Raw genomic sequence first — 18,879 nt, 5'->3', positions numbered from 1 at the left:
ATCTGTCCCTTGTCTCTCTCACATGGAAGAAACAGAAATAACCTTAAAAAGCGGTGTTTCTGTAGGCCATTTCTACAATATTTTGTTCTTTTATTTTAATTAGAAATATGGTTCCTCAAATATTCTAGCCCACATAATGAAAAAGGCAGGTTTTGACTGGTGTCATTATTACTCAGCAGGTTTTGGCATCTCAAGGCTATAGATAAATAGTTGAAGATACATAAAATGGAACAAGCAAGAGAGATGACTCCTTTTTCAAATAGTTAGGACTCTGAATATATATTCTTTTTTTTTAAAGAAAGATTTTTGCTATAGGGCACATGTGCTTGCCAGAAAGACAGAGAGAGACAGAGAGACAAAAAGTGAGAAATCACCCCCCAGGGGAGATGGCCATGCCGCAATCCCTTCTCCTCCATTCTCCTCTCGGGATCTTGGGCGTGCACACACACGTACCTGGAGTGTTTAAGCCACCGGGTCCAGGACTCGAACCATGGTCGACTAAATGGGAGTCCCGTGACATAGCCATTACACCAACTGGTGTCACCAACTGGTAGTCACGGGACTCTGAATATATAGTCTACTAAAGGACTGTGATGCAATCTTGCCTCTTCACTAAAACCAAGAAGCAATGGGGTGGGCGATGAAGTGAAATTTCTCCTTCTAATAACATCTGCATTTCCTTACTCATGAATTCATGGAGTATTTGGGGACAGTGTCATCTAGCATGGAAATAGCTCCTGACATAAATGGTTACAATGTGTGCATATGCTGCTGACATAGGCTCTAGGCTGCTTCTAATTCAGCAGCTAAATGCCTCTACTTCTTCCATTTTCCCTGCAATCAGCATATTCTCTAGAGAAACCTTAGAGATTTAGGGTCTTCAGGGTTAAAGGAGCTGTGAAAACCCAGAAAGTATGACCAATTTTTAAATGTACCTGAGTTATTATGTCCAATGCTGGATAAGCCTCTCCTTGCAAGAGAGCTGAAAGTATTAGCTTCTGTTTAAAGGAGCCAGAGAGTTGATAAGAATGAGTTGACTGGATCAGGGTTTTTGTTTTTGTGTGTGTGTGCGCGTGTGTTTATAATTTGCTATAGTGTACTTGTGGTCGTTTGAAAGAGATGGGGGGAAGCTTAGAGTGAGAAAGCACCCCACAAGAAGGATGAACATGCTGCAATTCCTTCTCCTCTCCTCTCCCTCAGAATTTTGGGCACGTGTGCACACATACCCAGTGTATCTTCCAAGTCACTGGGTCCAGGACTTGCATAGTGCCATCAGCCATGTGGGATCCAGGTGCATTAACAACTATGCCACAGGCTGGCCCTTGGACCAGTTTGGATTTTACAAAGTCATGAGAAAAACTTTTAAATTTAGGAATTGAATCTACTCTCTTATTTTGCATTCACCTTTTCTGGCCATCAGCATGTGATTGTGGCATGTTTTTATCCAATGGGATTTTTTTATATTTTAAGGAATAAAATATTAAAGTCTCTTTTATAATAAATGCACTGAGGGGCCGGTAGGTGGCGTGGTGGTTAAGGGCGTTGGACTGCCACATGACCAACTGTGGTTTGAGTCCCAGACCTGGTGGCTTGCTTTCTCACTTTCTCTCTCACACACTCTGTCCCTCTCTGGTCAAATTAAAATAAATAAATAAGTACATAAATAAATAGAATTGACAAAAATAATTCTTTTATTTTGGAGAGAGATTTTTTGCTATAGGGCGTGTGCGCTCGCCAGAAAGACAGAGAGAGACAGAGAGACAGAAAGCGAGAAATCACCCCCCGGGGGGATGGCCAAGCCACAATCCCTTCTCCTCCACTCTCCTCTCAGGATGCTGGGCACGCATACACACGCGCCTGGCGTGAGTTTAAGCCACCGGGTCTGGGACGCGAACTGCGGTTGACTACATGGGAGTCCAGCGACATAGCCATTACGCTAATTGTTGGTCCCCTGTTTTGCTTTGTTTTTAAGGCATTTTATTCTATTTTTTATCAATTAGAGTGAAATAGATGAAACAGATTTAAAAAGAGGATATTTAAATTGAATTTGCATTTCTTATACTGATCATCCTGTTAAGGTGTAGAGTTTAAAAGAACAAACATTTGGGTATCTTAAGTAGACTCCACTTAGACTATTCAATTTCTCTTTCAATCAATAGGATCAACAGTAGAATGTGTAAGAAAACCCAAAGGTGAGCCAGTCAGTGGCATGGTGGTAAAAGCGGCGGGATCCCACATGGCCTACTGCATGATTTGAGTCCTGAACTCTGCAGCTTAAAACACATGCCATGGGACCAGCAGATGGTGTAATGATTATGTCGCTAGACTCATATGGAGTCCCACATGGCAGCCAGAGAGGGACAGATTGAGAGAGAGAGAGAGAGAGAGAGAGAGGGAAAGTGAGAAAATAAGCTGTCAGGTCTGGGACTCGAACTACAGTCGACCTTGTTGAACCGCAGTCCAACACCCTTAACCACCACACCACTTTTGTTTTCAATTTTTAGAGATGGCTATTTCAGTTCATTTAAAATTTTTTGATAGATTTTTGCCTTAGGGTGTGTGTGCTCACTGGAGAGAGAAACTGACAGAGACAGTGAGAGGGAAAGGGAGAAATCACCCCCCAGAGGGGATGGCCATGCAACAATCCCTTCTCCTCCATTTTCCTGCCAGGATCTTGGGCACACACGCACACAAGCCCAACAAGATTTTCAAATCACTGGCTCTGGGACTCAAACCATGGATGGCTATGTGGGAATCTGGTGACATAATTGCTATGCCATCTGCTAGGCCCCATTTTAATTTTTGAAGAAAAACAAAATAAAACCTTAAGTTTCCGAAACCAAATCTACATAATAAGTTATAGTAGGAGAAGTCTGTGGATTGTTAATAGCTTCCATTGAACCTCCCAGTGTTTTTCTTATGCAAGCTGCATTATGCTCTTCTGTACCTTGCTTTACAAATTTACATATCCTGGAGAGAGTGGTGCCTGGACATCATCCTTACCCCTTTACGGGGCTAAATTGCATATCATTCTGTTATTTACTGAGCCAATCTGTTATTGATAGGCATTTGGTTGTTTTCAATCTTTTTGATAATAAATAATTTGAGGGTCCAGCATATGACATAATGGTTACATTGCTGAACTCCCATGTAAGCTGTGGTTTGAGTCCCGGCCCCACAGTTTAAAACTCACACTGAGGAGTCAGCAGGTGCCATGGTGGTTAAGGTGCTAGACTCCCACATGACTGAGTATGGTTCAAATCCTGGACCTGGCAGCTTCCTTTCTCACTTTCCTGCTCTCTCTGTCTCTTTCTGGTCAAACTAAAAAATAATAATGATAATGACAATAAATACATTTTTAAAAATCACACCATGCATGTGTGCATGCATGCCCAAAATCCTGAGAGGAGAATGGAAGAGAAGGGATTGTGGTGTGGCCATTCTCCCTGGGGGGGCGATGTCTTGCTCTCTGTCTCTCTCTCTGTCTCTCCAGTGAGTACATGCACCCTACAGCAAAAAAGTCTCTAAAATTTTTTTTTCTTTTTCTTTTTTTGGAGAGTTTTTTGTTATAGGGCACGTGCACTTGCCAGAAAGAGAGAAACAGAGTGACTGAAAGAGAGAAATCACCCCCCAGGAGTGATGGCCACGCCGCAATCCCTTCTCCTCTACTCTCCTCTCGGGATCTTGGGCACGCACAAGTGCCCAGCATGAGTATAAGCCACTGGCCCATTACTCGAACCGTGGTCGACTACGTGGGAGTCCAGTGACATAGCCATTATGCTAACTGCTGGTCCCTCTAAAAATTTTTTTGAAATTAATATATCATATATAAATCATATCCAATTTTTGCAGGTTCATTTTTGCAAAAAGCTCCTAATAGTGGAGTTTGATGGATCAAATGATACAGAGGTAATTATTCCACATAATGGTGAATTTCCTCTCTGGTAGCCCCACCCACAATGTGTAAGAGTGCCTGTTTCTGGGCCTGGCGATTTGGTGTTGAGAAGGTGGAATTCCACATGGCCAACCATGGTTCGAGTTCTGGACCTGGGGGCTTGCTTTTTCACTTTCCCTCTCCCCTCTCCCCCTTTCTACCTCTCTCTGGTCAAAGCTGAAGAATAACGATAATAAACAAAATTAAAAATAAATAATTCTTTCTGAGTGAAGCAAGCCAGGCTATGAAGGAGAGACGCTGTATGTCTCCACTTAATATATATCGAATGTCCACTTTATAACTGAAACTAACAGGCTAAAGGACGTACAATCGTAAGAGGTGAATGTGGATGCCAGATGTGGTGTGTGTGGAGGAGTGGGGCCTGGGGAAGAACATTCGGAGGAGGGATACGGAGACAGCATTGTTGAGACAGGGAGGTAGTCTTGTTACATTTTGATCAACTCGACTGGGGAGAAATGTTCAGCAGTGAATGGTGATGCTCCATGAGACTCCAAGTGGGAAGATCCCACATTAGTTCTGGAGACCTCCCTGTGTGTGCAGGTATGCACGTGCCCATGACCTGGGACTGGCTGAGAAGTGGGGTGGGTAAGGGTCAAGACTATAGAGAGGTACTGTCTCTTTCTTTTTCTTTCTTAGTTTTTCTCACTTATTGGAGAAATAAATGACTAACTTATAAAAAGAGAAAGAGAAGAAAGGAAAAAGAAAAAGAAGAAAGGAAAAAATAGACTGTAGTTCAAATCCCACACCTGCCGGCTTGCTTTCTTAACTTTCCCTCTTTCTCTCTGTCTCTCTCTGGTGAGCATATAGCAAATTAAATAATAATAAATAAATAATTCTTTTAAAAATAAGAGTACCTGTTTCCATTCACCTTCAATAGTAGAATTTGGTAAAAACTTTCGTGTTACTCCTAATCTAGTAGAGACCTGATGCTGACTTTGTGATGGTTTAATTTGCATTTTCTTTTTTGGAGAGGTTTTTGCTATAGGACACGTGCACTCACCAGAGAGACAGAGAGAGACAGAGAGACAGAAAGTGAGAAATCACCCCCCTATGGGGAATGGCCACACCACAATCCCTTCTCCTCCATTCTCCTCTCAGGATCTTGGGGACGCACGCACACGCACTTGGCTTGAGTCTAGGCCACTGGGTCCAGGACTCGAACCGCAGTCGACTACATGGGAGTCCAGCGACATAATCGTTATGCCAACTGCTGGTCCCTTTAATTTGCATTTTAAGTTATATCGAGCAGAGCTGCATATTTGAAGAAACACTTAGTGTTCTTCTGGAGAACTCTGGGAGGTTTTCTGATGTCATTTAACATTTTTTTGATGTCTGTATTTTATTTTAATTTTTATGTGTTCTTTTTATATTAATAACAATAATTCTTTATATGAAATTTAAACTGCACATATTTTTCCCAATTAATATTTATCTTTTGCTCTATTTACGGCATTATATTTTTCTATGCAGACGCTTTCTTGATATATATACATACACACACATGTGTGCGCATGCACACACACACACACACACACACACACACAGTCCAGAGTCGACTTTATGGCCGGTGGTCGAAGGAGTTAGTGGCTGAGTGCGCAGCTTGAACCCCAGCACCAGCAGCTTGAAAAACACGCTGGACACATGTATGCACATGCCCCAAATCCCAACAGGGTGCGGAAATAGAGGAGGAGGGATGGCAATGTGATCACACCCTACTGGGGAATGCTTTCTCCCTGTCTTTATCTCTCACTGGTGAGTGCATATACCCTCTGGAAAATTAATACACACACACAGTACAGAGTCAACTTCATGGCCTGGGTGGTCAAGGGAGTTAGTGTTTGGCTGCACAGCCACTGTACAGGTATATATATGTACGTATATACACACAGAGAAAGAGAGAGAGAATCCACCTTACAGGACACCCCTGAGCTTCACTTTGGGGCGAGTATAGTGCTATTTAGTTACTTATTAATTTAAGTTGAGCTCTCTGGTCCATTTGGAACTTCCTCTCACATCCACTAACAGATTCAGATCCATTTTTCCCTCAAATGGCTACCCAGCTGTAACAATATCTTTTAAGCATTCTCCATGTTTTCAGAGGGTACCATTATTTAAATATTTATAGCACGCACACTAAATTTCCAAATGATGTTGGGCCAATTTCTGGACTTAAATTTTTTTTAAAAAAAGTTTATTTATTGAGGGGCTGGCAGGTGGCATGGCGGTAAAGGGTACTGGACTCCCACAGAGAAGACCACGGTTCGAGTTTCGGACTGGTGGCTTCTCGCTTTCCCGCTCTCTCTTTTCCTCTCTCTCTCTCTCGCTCTGTCCCTCTCTCTCTCTCACTTGGTCCCTCTCTGGTCAAATTAAAATATATAAAGTTAAAATAAAATAATTCTAAAAAAAAATGACAGGTCAATAAAACATTTTTTTAAAAAAAAAAGCTTATTTAGTCATCTCTTTCATGAGTGAGTAAAACGAGAGCGAAAGAGATGGCTGCTCTAGCTGGGTCTTGATGCCGGCCGGCCGCAGATCACGGGCACACATGGGCCCTGTGTACTCAAGGAAGTCTCTGGACGTGGGTCCGGAACCTTTTCAGTGGGTCAGCCTCACAGAGCTTTGCCTCTTTCTGCAGCATCACCATCCAGTCCCTGCTTGAATTCTGTTCCACTGCTCTGTTTGTCTATTCTTGTGCCAGTCCCCCAGTGCTATAATTACAGAGGGTTTATCACATGTCGTAATAGAAGGCTACTTCTACCTCATTTCTGCCCTCTTGCAAGGGTATTATCACTCATTTATTTCTCAATAATCTTATTAAATATGAAACCTATGAATATATTTTATAATTAATGCAATATATTGATACAGAAGTACACATATGTAACTTATAACCAAAACAAATGTTGGGACACATTCTCTCTCTCTCTCTCTCTTTTTTTGTTAAGTAGTATATGTGATCAATATGGTGTGAAGATAACTGCTCCAACAGTTTTTTTTGGAACATTCCAGCATCCTCAGACAACTTTTGTGGGAGAGTGGTACAACAGAACTGAGATGTTAGAAAGTATCTAATCTTGGCATTTGTCTAATTCAGAACAGGGAGCTAATACCCATGGACCTAGATGGTGGATCACTGGCTCCAGGGGACCCTGTTCAGTGGTAATGAGCAGATGCCCGGACCCTACTGGAAGACAGTATGCGTACTGGACAAGAAGGATAGGATGACCATCTTTGATTTAAAAATAAAGATTACTTTACCAGGCCATATTTTCCCATCTCTCCTAGTAAACTTTTGCCCATAATGTGATATAGATTGCTGGAAAATGAATAGAGTGGCAAAGAGATTGGACTATGAGAGGCATGTTTAGAGTCTCCTGCTCCAGAGAGTAAGTTTAAACTAACATTCTTTCTTCTGTTCTCAAGAAACTTTTGAGGTCTGTACTATTTGATTTATCTAGTTTTTAACAGATGCTTACTAATGTTTTTCTTTTATTTTCTTTTTACATTCAATCACTGTATGCCTTCACAGCATACAAATGAATTTTCCCAGCATGAATACACTATATAGCAGTCCATTCAAAGATATTACTATACACATTACCATCAACAGATAATTTTCACCTTTACATGTGTGGCAATGTTTACTAATGTGAGAGGAGTTGATGTGCTTTTATTTAGGAAGCATCAGCCAATCATCATCAAAATTTCTTAAACCTCTACTGGGCAGACCAGGGTCTATGTTTCCTGTGGCTCTAGGGAAGGCATCCTTAATGGGTGAGAAGGGAGCTCTACTAGTAGCAAAGTTATGCATTCATCAGGGACTATTAATTTGGCATGTGTCTGGAAATGTTTATTATTAAAAAGTTGTGAGAATTCATGAAGCTAAGAAACAAATAAAAAGACACTAAATTCTAGGTCACTTACTTCTATTGAACCAATTATTAAAGAGCCACCATGTGCCAGGCACTACGCTAGGTGCTAGGGACCCAAAGATGTGTGCTCTCTCTACACTTACCAAACCCACAATCGGGGATGCACATGTAGAAGTCATACAGTCCAGCAAGTGCCGTAAAAGAACTAGGAACAGGGCCAGCAAGTGGCGTAGTGGTTAGGGTGCTGGATCCCACCCACATGGCTGACTCTGGTTCAAGTCCTGGAGGCTTGAAAAACACACTGGATGGGTGTGTATGAAAATAGAAGAGAGGAGATTGTAGAGTGGCCATCTCCCCTGGGAGGTGACTTCTTACTTCCCCACGCCTTCTCTCTCCATGAGCATACATGCCGCCTTATAACAATGATAATTTTAAAAATTAAAAAAATAATAACTAGGAATATATACCAAGCTATCAAGAGCCCTTGATATACGATGGTAGACTTAAGCTTTGAAAAATGGTTAAGCTGGAAAGTCTTAGGAGAAGCGGTAAGAAATTTTGGAGTTACACTTTAAAGGGAGAAATTACAGTTGGACAAATGGAGAACATTACAACAATAATGTTGACAGGGACAAATAAAGGTTGGGAAGAAGCACCGAATCTAGATAAAATGATACAGATGTTCACACACACACGGCACAAAGGATTACCTTGTTCTAGTACCAAATGTGGTTTATGGGCCATGCACAACCCTCTCACTGCTCCAATATGCTTGTGTAAAACTTTAATATTTTTATGACATAACTCACTGTGTGTTTAGATTATTAGACAAACAAACGTTTGAGTTGTTTATTCCATTGTGTCAGTTCTGCTTCGGAATAAAACCCGCTCCTATTCCAAAGTGCCTCTAGAGTGTTTTGTTAAACATAAACACCATCCTCCCCTTTCAAATTTAGCACCTCCCCAGTAGTTCGACATGTTCCCTCTTTATTTGTGGTCATTACTTGTCTGGTCACCTTTAAAAATAGCACCCATTTGCACTTGTCTGTAAGTCTTAGCTGGTGCCCTTTCTGGGTTTGACGCATACACTCTTCTCTTGTGCACTTTTCAATTGAATCTGGATTGGATTTTTTTCCTTTCTAGATTTGGTCACTGGTTTTGGAAGTTCATGTCCCTCTGTGTTGTTAATCGCTTTGTTTCACTATTTATTTTTGGTGACTTTAGTGCTACTGCATTTTGGCACAACAGTTACAAAGGCTTCTATAAGATGTCACCACGTGAGTCCTATTTGAAATATTTAACTTTGGGTTGTGGCTTAATTGCTCACAGAGTTATCTGTAGGAAGGTGCACTACAATTTGCTTGCTGGAAGGTGCAGAACAGTAAGCATAATACAATTTTATTTTTATTTTTAAAGAAACTATGTAGTTATGCTCATTTATACTGGGACTTCCGTCAACCCCCAACAATTTTCCTGGAACTACGTACAGGAAACACGAAAGTGGGTTACCTATGAGGCATACAGTAGGGTCAAGAGGGCAGGAAAGGAGACTTATTTTTCAGTTTATAACCTTTCTGTACTGTTTGAATGGATCATACACACATATAATTTTGAGTTAATCATATAAATAGGTGCATTCAGACTTGTTTATTCTTCGCTTCAGTTTTGTCCATAGTAAAGTGTTTGGCAAGTGTTCAGAGTGTGAAGAAAGGTAAGATTAAGAAGAGCAGCTGACTGCTTTGACAAAATGAGAACAAGCACACTGGAAAAGCCCAGCATAAATAGACCAGGTTTTGCTTTTCTATTCTTTACAAATATAAAGATAAATTTGTCCCACATTGTCCTTGTGGGAAATTGTGAGAACTAAAGCAAAACAGAAAGCCCAACAAAACAAATAAAAACTTGATGCTGATGACGAGAAAGAGAGCAAGACCTGCAGTAAAGAATAAAAGTCTTGGGGGCGGCAGTGGCATGGTGGTTAAGGGTGCTGGACTCCTACATGGCTGACTGCAGTTCGAGACCTGGACTTTGTGGCTTGCTTTCTCACTTTCCCTCTCTCTCTGTCCTTTTCTGGTCAAATTAAAATAAATAAATAAATAAAGTAGCAAAGTAATACAGTTAAATCAAATAATTCTTGGGGGGATAAAAAGAATAAAATTCTTGTCTGTCAAGCTTATTAGCAGTCTTGCAGGACTTTTTAAGTCAAGACAGTGGACAGACAAAAGTGTTGTCCTTGAACTACTTTCACAAGGCTAGGGCTAGGACAGTTCTTTGTTCCTCTGCTCATAAAATACAAGAACAAATCAAACTGGATGTCTTTTCCTACCCTCTCACTGGCCAAAGGCCCAGCGGGTAGGGTTTTGTGGTCCTGCCAGTAGGTATTCATTTCAGCACATATATTCATACATGAGCTCCCTCCTGCATGCCTGCAGCTCTCACATACTTCAGGAAAGGCCATTCTTCTACCCATCAAGTCAAACCAAATACTTCTCTAAGGGTGGCAACTCGGGAAAACTCTGGAAACATCTAAAACAATCCTGAAGGGAGACAAACCCAGAGGTGAGAAAGGGAATAATACTGAAAGAAGATAAAAAGTAGCCAAAAGATCTACTGTTTCATGTTTATATGTTAAGCACTGGACAGAAAGTTGGAAAGACTTGCCGCACACTTGACAAAAAAAATTTGTTTCTTTAAAATCAAAAGCAGTTTTTCTCAAGTCCCTGATTCGATTTATCTAACTATATTTCGAATAGAAAACAATTTTCTCTGGGTAGATGTATGTGTGTAATTATGTAAGTATGTAGGTATTCAACAAACAGATAAAGCGAATACTTAAACAATTGCCTGGACCGCTCCAATGGCATCTAACTGATCTCCCACTTCCATACCTCGGCCACCCCAACCTGTCCATGCTGCATTACACTCCATTCAATTTGTTCTCTCTCTCTCTCTTTTTAAAGTTTATTTCTTCCATGAGCAAGAGAGCCAGAGAGAGAAAGAGCCAGAGAGAAAGAGAGTGTGTTCACCTCCAGCATGGTCTTGAGACCATGATCTCCCCCCGCAGCCTCAGCCAGCTCCAGATCACAGGCTCACACGTGCCTAGTGTCCTCAGGGAGGTCTCTGGACTGGGCACCTTCCCATGTGACTTTGCCTTGCAGAGCCTATTTTACTGCTATGCCACCATCTTTCTCCCCACCGATCTCTTCTCTTTGAAATGCATATCCAGCTGATACATAGACATTAAGAAATCACCAGTGGCCTCTCCATTTGTGTGAGTGGGACACACATGCCAACACAACACTCATAAGACTCCACAAGGTAAGCACCACGACCGTGGTTGACATGCTTACAGATGAGTAAACAGACACACAGAGTTAAGTGACTTGTACGAGTTTGCAGTCAGTCAGTGAGGAGGGTTTTGTATCAGAGCACATGTTCCTTCCCACTACACTATACAACTGAAATACAACTCATAAAAAGTACAGCTTTATATTATTAAGAAAGATCATTTAAAGGGACAGGTTGGGATCTACTATAATATATCCTTGGCCACAACACTGGCTGCACTGCTGCTGTGCATATCTTAATTTTGGTTTGTGTTTGGTAGAATAACTGCCCTCCAAAGAGGTCCGTATCCTACTCTCCAGGACCTATAAATATGTTACCTTCCATGAGAAATAAGAATTCCAGTTGTAAATGCATTTGAAGTTGATGGCCAGCTGGTCTTGCTATGGGCAGAGTATCCCTAATTACTCAGGTGGCCTAGTGTGAGTGCAGGGGTCCTTAGAAGTGGAGAAAGGAGGCAGGAGAGAGAGAAGCAGAGAGAGGAGAGCCTGGCATCCCGGCTTTACAGGTGGGGGAATGGGGCCATGAGCTGGTGGCCTCTAGAACTTGGAAAAGGCATGGAAACAGTTCCTCCCCTAGAACTTCCAGAAAGAACATTTCCAGTGATACCTTGTGTTCTAGTCTGTGTTGTGGCTAAAAACAGTTAATACCCACGCCTGGGTAATTTAAGAGAACAGAGGTTTACTCAGCTCCTGGTTGGAGGGCCCAAGGTCTGGGGCTAACTCTGGTGGGAGTCTGCTGCATCACAACTTGGCAGTGGGCAGGAGGGCATAATCTGTGTTTCGCACGTCCCTCCTGGACTCATTTTCTCTCTTTATAAACCTGCCAACAGTTAACAGTGGGGACCCCACTATAATCACGTGGTCACTCCCAAAGGCCCACCTTTCTACTCCAGGAAAGTAGTAAGCCTCTTTTTAGTACCTTCAAGACCAAATCTCACCACGTGAACTTCGGTGGGAGTCACAAACTATGATTTTAGCCAAGTGAGACCTATGAGGGTGTTGTCAGAAAGTTTATAGAAAACGTCTATTTGAAAAAAGAATGCATAAATTTCAAAAACTTTTAGCACCAAGTAAACTTGTGCTTTAATTACATTCTCCTGTAAACTTTTTGAATTCCTGTCATGTTTCAGACTTACGACCTCTTGAACTTTAAGATAATAAATCTGTGGGACAGCTAGGCGGTGTAGTGGTTAAGGCAGCTGGATTCCACATGGATGACTGTTTTTCTGAGTTCTAGATTTGTTAGTAGTAATTCCTTCAAAGAGAACAGTTCCAGTTTTTAGGATTTTTTTTTTCCAAAGGTATTTGACCCACATTCTAATTTTCCTTTTCCATCCTCACCTTCATCTTCTTCAAAACATCAATATGGTAATAGGGCTTACTGGAGTATGGATCAGTGGTGCTACCACTATACTGATGGGCCCAGAAAGATAATATTTTAAATAAGTCTTTAGAACTCAGGAAAACCACCAACTGTATTAACTTCCTATTGCTGCAGAAACAAATGACCACAAACAATACAATGCAAATGTATTATGTGGGGTTTTTTAACTTTTTAAATTGGAGCTCAGTTTTTTTTGTTGTTGTTGGTTTTTTACTGGGGGGGGGAGAGAAAGTGAGAAAGCAGCCCCCAGGGGAGATGACCACACCTCAATCCCTTCTCTTCCATTCTACCTCTCAGGATTTGGGGCATGTATACACATCACCCAGCATGGTTTTCAAGCTACTAGGTCGAGAACTTGAACTCTGCAGTCACCCATGTGGAATCCAGCCACCTTAACCACCACACTGCCTAGCTGTCCCACAAATTTATTATCTTAAAGTTCAAGAGGTCACAAGTCTGAAACATGATGGGAATGTAAAAAGGTCATGGGAAAATGGAATTAAAGTATAAGTTTATTTGATGGTTTGACTTCAGCTCTATCGGGCAGCTGGACAGCAGCTCTAGTCACTGTAGTCCAATACATTTTCTCCATCAAAAAGGCCCATGGGGGTAAACCGATGCAATGGAAACCATGAGGGCATGAGCACTGTAAGCTTACATGGGCTCTTCTCATTAAACCGCTCATGGGAAAGCATATATGAGTGTTCTCAGACATAGGGAACTCACTGCACTCTTTTGGCCGAAGTTTTTCCTTTTGTTGTTTAGTGTACATTGACTTATTTCATCCATGAGTAGGGAAAACAGACAGCATTCTCAAAAGGGTCTTGGCACTGCAGTCCACGCCCAGTCTTCAGCAAGCACCTGATCACCGTCAACCACATGACCAGTGTACTCAGGAGATCTTGACTTGAAGTGAAATCTCTGGTGTGGAACCTTCTGGTGTAGAACTGTACGACAGCACTGCATCTTAGGGCTGCACCACTGGCTCCTACTTTCTATTTTTGACTTCTTTTTAATGTTGTAGTCTTGAAATGGTTATCAGTCCACTAACAAACTCATTTTGACCTTTATGTTCATCAGATAGTAGAGACCATGTCAGGATGGAACCACTTCTGCTCAGCAAATTGATTAGGATGCTTTGTTCTTAATGTTTGCAGAGGGCAGAATTTTCCTGGCATTGGCTCCCTGGAGTGCTGTTTTGGGTCAGTTCAACCATGAAGGCAGAACCTTGTGATTTTACAAAAGACTCAGTCCTTATCAGTTGTCAAGAGATTACAGACTCAGGCCAAGTATCTGGCTTGAGTTCCAGTCCAGATCTGAGAACTAGGTGCTACTAGCTGGAGAGTGTCAGGGACTGGTCTCATTCACATTCAGTGTGGCTCTGAGAGGTCCCCCCAAACCACCCCAAATACCACATACTAATTCCTATTGTGTTTTTTTGTTTCTTTTGAGGTATCAGCTTAAAAGCAACCTCAGAGAAATCTGATACCCCACCTCTTTAACATGATGTTAGGGCTTCGTGGTTTAGTTTGTAATCATGGAGTCTATCCATACATTTCTTCTATCCAGCCTAACTCACCTACATCCCATCTGCTCTGATCTGAATGTTTGTGTCCTCCCAAAACTCATATGTTGAATCCTAATCCCCAATATATTGATATTAAGAGATAGAGCTGTTGAGAAGTGACTAGACCATGAGGGGAAGCTCTTATAAATAGAAGTAGTGCTCTCATGAGAGGCCCCAGAGTGCTGTCCTGCCCCTTCCACCATGTGAGGGTATGATGAAGGTGTCATCTATGAACTAGAAGGTGGGCCCTCACCACACACTCAATCTGCCAACACTTTGATTGTGGACTTTCCAGCATCCAGAACTGTAACAAATACAATTTTATTGTTTATAAACTACCCAAATTTTGTTAAGCAGCCTAAAAGGTCTGATATAAATATTTATATCTAGTACTAACTGAGCACACTGTTCAGTTGTATAGTAAGCAATCTTCAAGGAATTTCTTCCTTAATGGAGTGGAAGAGAAAAATATAATTCAACTAAACACAAAACTGAATGTCTAAATATTAACAGGGACACTGAAATCACAGTTTAAATAAATGGAACAACAACAAGAAGTAATCAAGATATTTAGAATGTTGATTGGGCTAGCCAATCGCAGTGGTTAGGGTGGCTGGAGCCTACATGGCTGACCAGTTGTTTCAAGACTTGAACTCAGCAGCTTGAAAAATACTCTGGGCATGCATGTGTGTGTGTGCCCCAAATCCTGAGAGGAGAATGGAGGGAAAGGAACTGTGTCATGGGCATCTCCCCCTAAGAGAGTGCTTTCTCACTTTTCCTCTCTCTGGTGAGTATGTGCACTCCACAGCAAATTAAAAAAAGAAAGAAAGAATATTGATAAATAGTAGAAATGAAAGAATAGAGTAAATATGATAGTAAACATGTAGGATTGGGACAAAAGAGTGGATGGGTTATTAAAAAGACGAGTATGTAATATAGCTTTAGAAACCCACTAAGTAAAAATCTGCTAAGGCTGGGGTTTTTTGTTTTTTTTCCTTTTCTTGCTATAGGGCACATACACTCGCCAGAAAGACAGAGAGAGACAGAGAGGCAGAAAGCAAGAAATCGCCCCCCGGGGGGGATGGCCATGCTGCAATCCCTTCTCCTCCATTTTCCTCTTGGGATTTTGGGCATGCACGCACATAGGCCCGGCATGAGATTAAGCCACCGGGTCCGGGACTCAAACCGTGGTCAATTACATGGGAGTTCGGCGACATAGCCATTACGCTAACTGCTGGTCCCAGGCTGTTTTTTTTTTTTGCCAGCATGCACAGCTCACCAAGGATCAGCAGAGAGACAGAGAGAGTAAGAAAGAGAGTTAGTCGTCCTTTTCCTCCACAACTCTATTCTGTCGGGATTATGGGCACCCATACACATGCCTGGAGTGTTTTTCAAGCCCATAGGGCCAGAATTTGAACTGCATTGTCAGCCATGTGGAATCCAGCTCCCTTAACCACTAGGCCATGGGGCCAGCCCCCACTAAGTCTATAATAAGTAAAATAGTGTTGGGTTGTAATTCACAATATAAAACTAAGGTAAATGAGCTCATACGATATAAAATAAATGATTACATAAATAAATAGATACGTGAGATAGACAGCACGTCTTCCATGCAGAATTCCAAATAATCTATGATGGGGTCCATCGTCAAGAAGGTGGAGCACAGTTCTTCCTTACTATGGGTTACACATAGTGACTTCTTTCCAAAAAATGTACAGTATGGAAACGAGGATAAAAGGATCAGTAACTTGTGGAGAAACCTGATCCAGACTACCGCGGGTGATCAGGGTGAACTTCAACAAAAGTCATGTTTATGATAAGCACCCCGGCCAGGTATGATGTGGTGAAATGGCACGTTCCCTGTGCCATCCTCTTTCCCAGAAGCTAGCTCATCACTTCAGTCTAGTCATGAGAAAAACATCAGAGAAATGCCAGTTAGGGACATTCTACAAAATATTTGACTAGGGACCAGCAGTTGGCATAATGGCTATGTCACTGGACTCCCACGTAGTCGACCACGGTTCGCATCCTGGACCCAGTGGCTTAAAACTCACGCAGGGCGCGTGTGCGTGCGTGCCCAAGATCCTGAGAGGAGAATGGAGGAGACGGGATTGCAGCGTGGCCATCCCCCCTGGGGGGTGATTTCTCACTTTCTGTCTGTCTGTCTCTGTCTGTCAGGCGAGTGCATGCGCCCTATAGCAAAAACCTCTCCAAAAAAAAAAAAAAAATACTTGACCAGCACTGCTCATACTCCTCATACCTATCAAGGTAACAGAAAATGAGAGGTGTAAGAAACTGCCATGCCAAGAGATGCCTAAGGAGATGAGGCTATTAAATGCATTGTGGTATTCTGCATGGAATTCTGGAACAGACAAGGACACTAGGTAAGAAGGAACGGAATGTGAATGAAGTGTACCACACCAGTGTGCCTGTCATAATCGGGGAAAGTGGGTATGGGAATATGGGCACTCTGTACTAACTTTGCAGTTTTTCTTTAAACCCAAGCTATTCTAAAATTTAAAAAGCTTATTTAGAAAGAAAGAAAAGAAAACACTTCTGCAATGCCAGACCCTTTGACATCTCAGGTACAATACAGGAGAGGTCCTGCAGCACTTCCAAACGAGCCCCCCAGGAATCAGGGTTAGCAGAGCCGTGGGTTATATTTACCCAAAGCTTCAAGCACAGGCTGTTTGGCCCACTCATCTAAGCCTTTGTTTGCCTTTTGGTTGTTTCTTGGCTACAATTTCAAACTCAGGGTGTATATGGTTTCTGTTTTGATAACTGAATAAGAACAACAGAGGAAAATGATTTTCTGTTTCCGATTAGTGATGACTCTATAGTAAAGCCACTTTTTTTTTCACTTTTTTGAAATTGAGGAATTTGACAGAATAATTAACTTTCCCAGTCCTTTCTTAAGATTTCTCCTGCTTGCCTCCCTGTCCCCTTTCAGGGTGAGTGTGTTTCCCCCCAGGTGTTCAGGGAGTTCACAATTGCATCACGGTTTACTGGGAAACTTTGCCTTCCTGGTTTGATTTTCTATAATATAGGTCAGCACATGTCCCTTCTCTGAGACAATTTGCACCTCCCTCCCCCAGTAAGGGACACATCACATTGAGCTGAGCAATGATCACTTGAAGGTGAGCATGAGAAAAAGCCATTGTATTATGGTTTTAGACACTCACCTGGCAGGTTATTTTAAGTATCATTAAGTATTCCCAGAGCTTGAATAGCAACAATAATAACTGATTCCACCGAAGGGGGGAAACATAGTAGGAGGAAGCACGAAAGAAAAAGGACAGAAAAAGCAGGACATCGTTGCTTAAAGTCTATCGTCATTTCCTCCATTTTTGTAAAAAGTTTACGCGAAGAAAACAAAATAAACGAACGGTTCCCGGAATTTAAATCTCAGGAGCCCGCAATCCGTGAAAATCCCGTTTTAAACCATCCCTTGAAATTGGCTTTGGGACGTCTCTCCAGCTACTCGATTATTCAGCGTCCCCATCTTCCTAACGACCGTCCGGCTGGACGTCCCCGAGGACACAGCAGCTGGCGAGTCGCCGGACCAGGCTTCTCTAACTGAATGTGGATGTGCAGGTGGAAGGAGTAAAAGCTAACAGTGGCTTGGCAGCCACCAAGTTCCCACACCTCCCCCCGACAAGTGCTCGGCACGTCGCCCGCACCGTCGGGCTCCGGGAAGCCGGGCCGCTGCGACCCTGGCCCTCCCGCGCACCCAAGTGCGGCGGGCGCCGCCGGCGAGCGATGCCATCTTTCTTGGGATCTCAGCATCTTAGGAGTAGCTCGTGAGTTTGACATGTGGATCACGTCCCCGCGTCTTTGCAAACTTAACCCAACTTTGCAACGAGACGCGATCCTGCTAGGGGACCCCGCGTTTACTCTTAAGTACACTGACAAAATCGGATGCATTTGCAGGGATCCCAGGCCTGGGGCTCCACGCCTGCACCCGCGCACCGCCAGTTCCCGGGTGCAAAGCCAAGTGCTCCGCCGCAGACCTCAGCCCGCAGACCTCAGCCCAGACGCCGGCCCAGCGTGGCCCGCGCGGGCTCAAGTCTGCGGGAGGCTGGTCCTAGCAGGAGTGGGCGGGAGGGTGGAGGTACCCAGCGACTTACAGCCCAAGGCGACCACCAGGTAGCGCAGCAGCAGCACGAGGAGGCGGTGGCGGCTCCTCCTCGCCATCTTCCCGGAGCCGGAGCCGGCAGCTCAGCGCAGAGCTCGAGGGTCCTGACTGCAGGAGCGCGGGAGACCGGCGGGGCCCCGAACTTCTGCGGCGGGAGAGGAGGGGAGAGTCGCTGAGCCGAGGACAGCTGCGAGGAGCGCTCCCCGAGGGATGTCAGTTTCCCCTCAGAGGCGCCTTCTCCGCTGGCTGCCAAGGGGCAGGTCTCCCAGCTCGGGATTGGGGGCCGTCTGGGCCGTTTTGTTTGGGGGCGTTGGGGGTAATAGGGGGAGGGGAAAAGGGGGCCCCCGGGGTCCGGGGGGGGGGGCGCCAGCCGGCGAGCAGCGGAAGGGAAAGCCGGGCTGGCAGTCCCCCGCCCCCGCGCCGCCTGGATTGATCGGCTTTGTGTCTGGTCCCGCGGTGGGCTGCCAGCTGTCCCCAGGGCGAGGAGCCCGGGGGCGGGAGGCGAGGGCCGCAGATGGGGGTGGGGGGAGAAACGCCGCCTGTCTTGCCTCGACTCCTTTCTTCCCCTCCTTGGCGCAAAACTTCTTTGGGGGTTTTCGGCCTGGGGTGGAGATCTTTA

At 43.6% G+C, this 18,879-nt stretch overlaps 1 protein-coding gene across 1 annotated transcript in view; it reads right to left on the bottom strand.

Moving 5' to 3' along the window:
- Positions 1 to 18,585, bottom strand: part of JAM2 (junctional adhesion molecule 2) — a 79,812-nt gene extending 61,227 nt beyond the window's left edge. Inside the window, exon 1 of the mRNA XM_014591306.2 lies at positions 18,253 to 18,585. Within this exon, the coding sequence (XP_014446792.1) occupies positions 18,253 to 18,319 (67 nt within the window). The 5' untranslated portion in view covers positions 18,320 to 18,585. The remainder of the gene's footprint in view (positions 1 to 18,252) is intronic.
- Between the last annotated feature and the right edge of the window lie 294 nt (positions 18,586 to 18,879).

This window comes from Tupaia chinensis, unplaced genomic scaffold, assembly GCF_000334495.1.
Source record: "Tupaia chinensis unplaced genomic scaffold, TupChi_1.0 Scaffold000557_1, whole genome shotgun sequence".
Classification (NCBI taxonomy): Eukaryota; Metazoa; Chordata; class Mammalia; order Scandentia; family Tupaiidae; genus Tupaia; species Tupaia belangeri.
The sequence above is the reverse complement of the archived record's forward strand: the minus strand, read 5'-3'. Positions and strand labels throughout refer to the sequence as shown.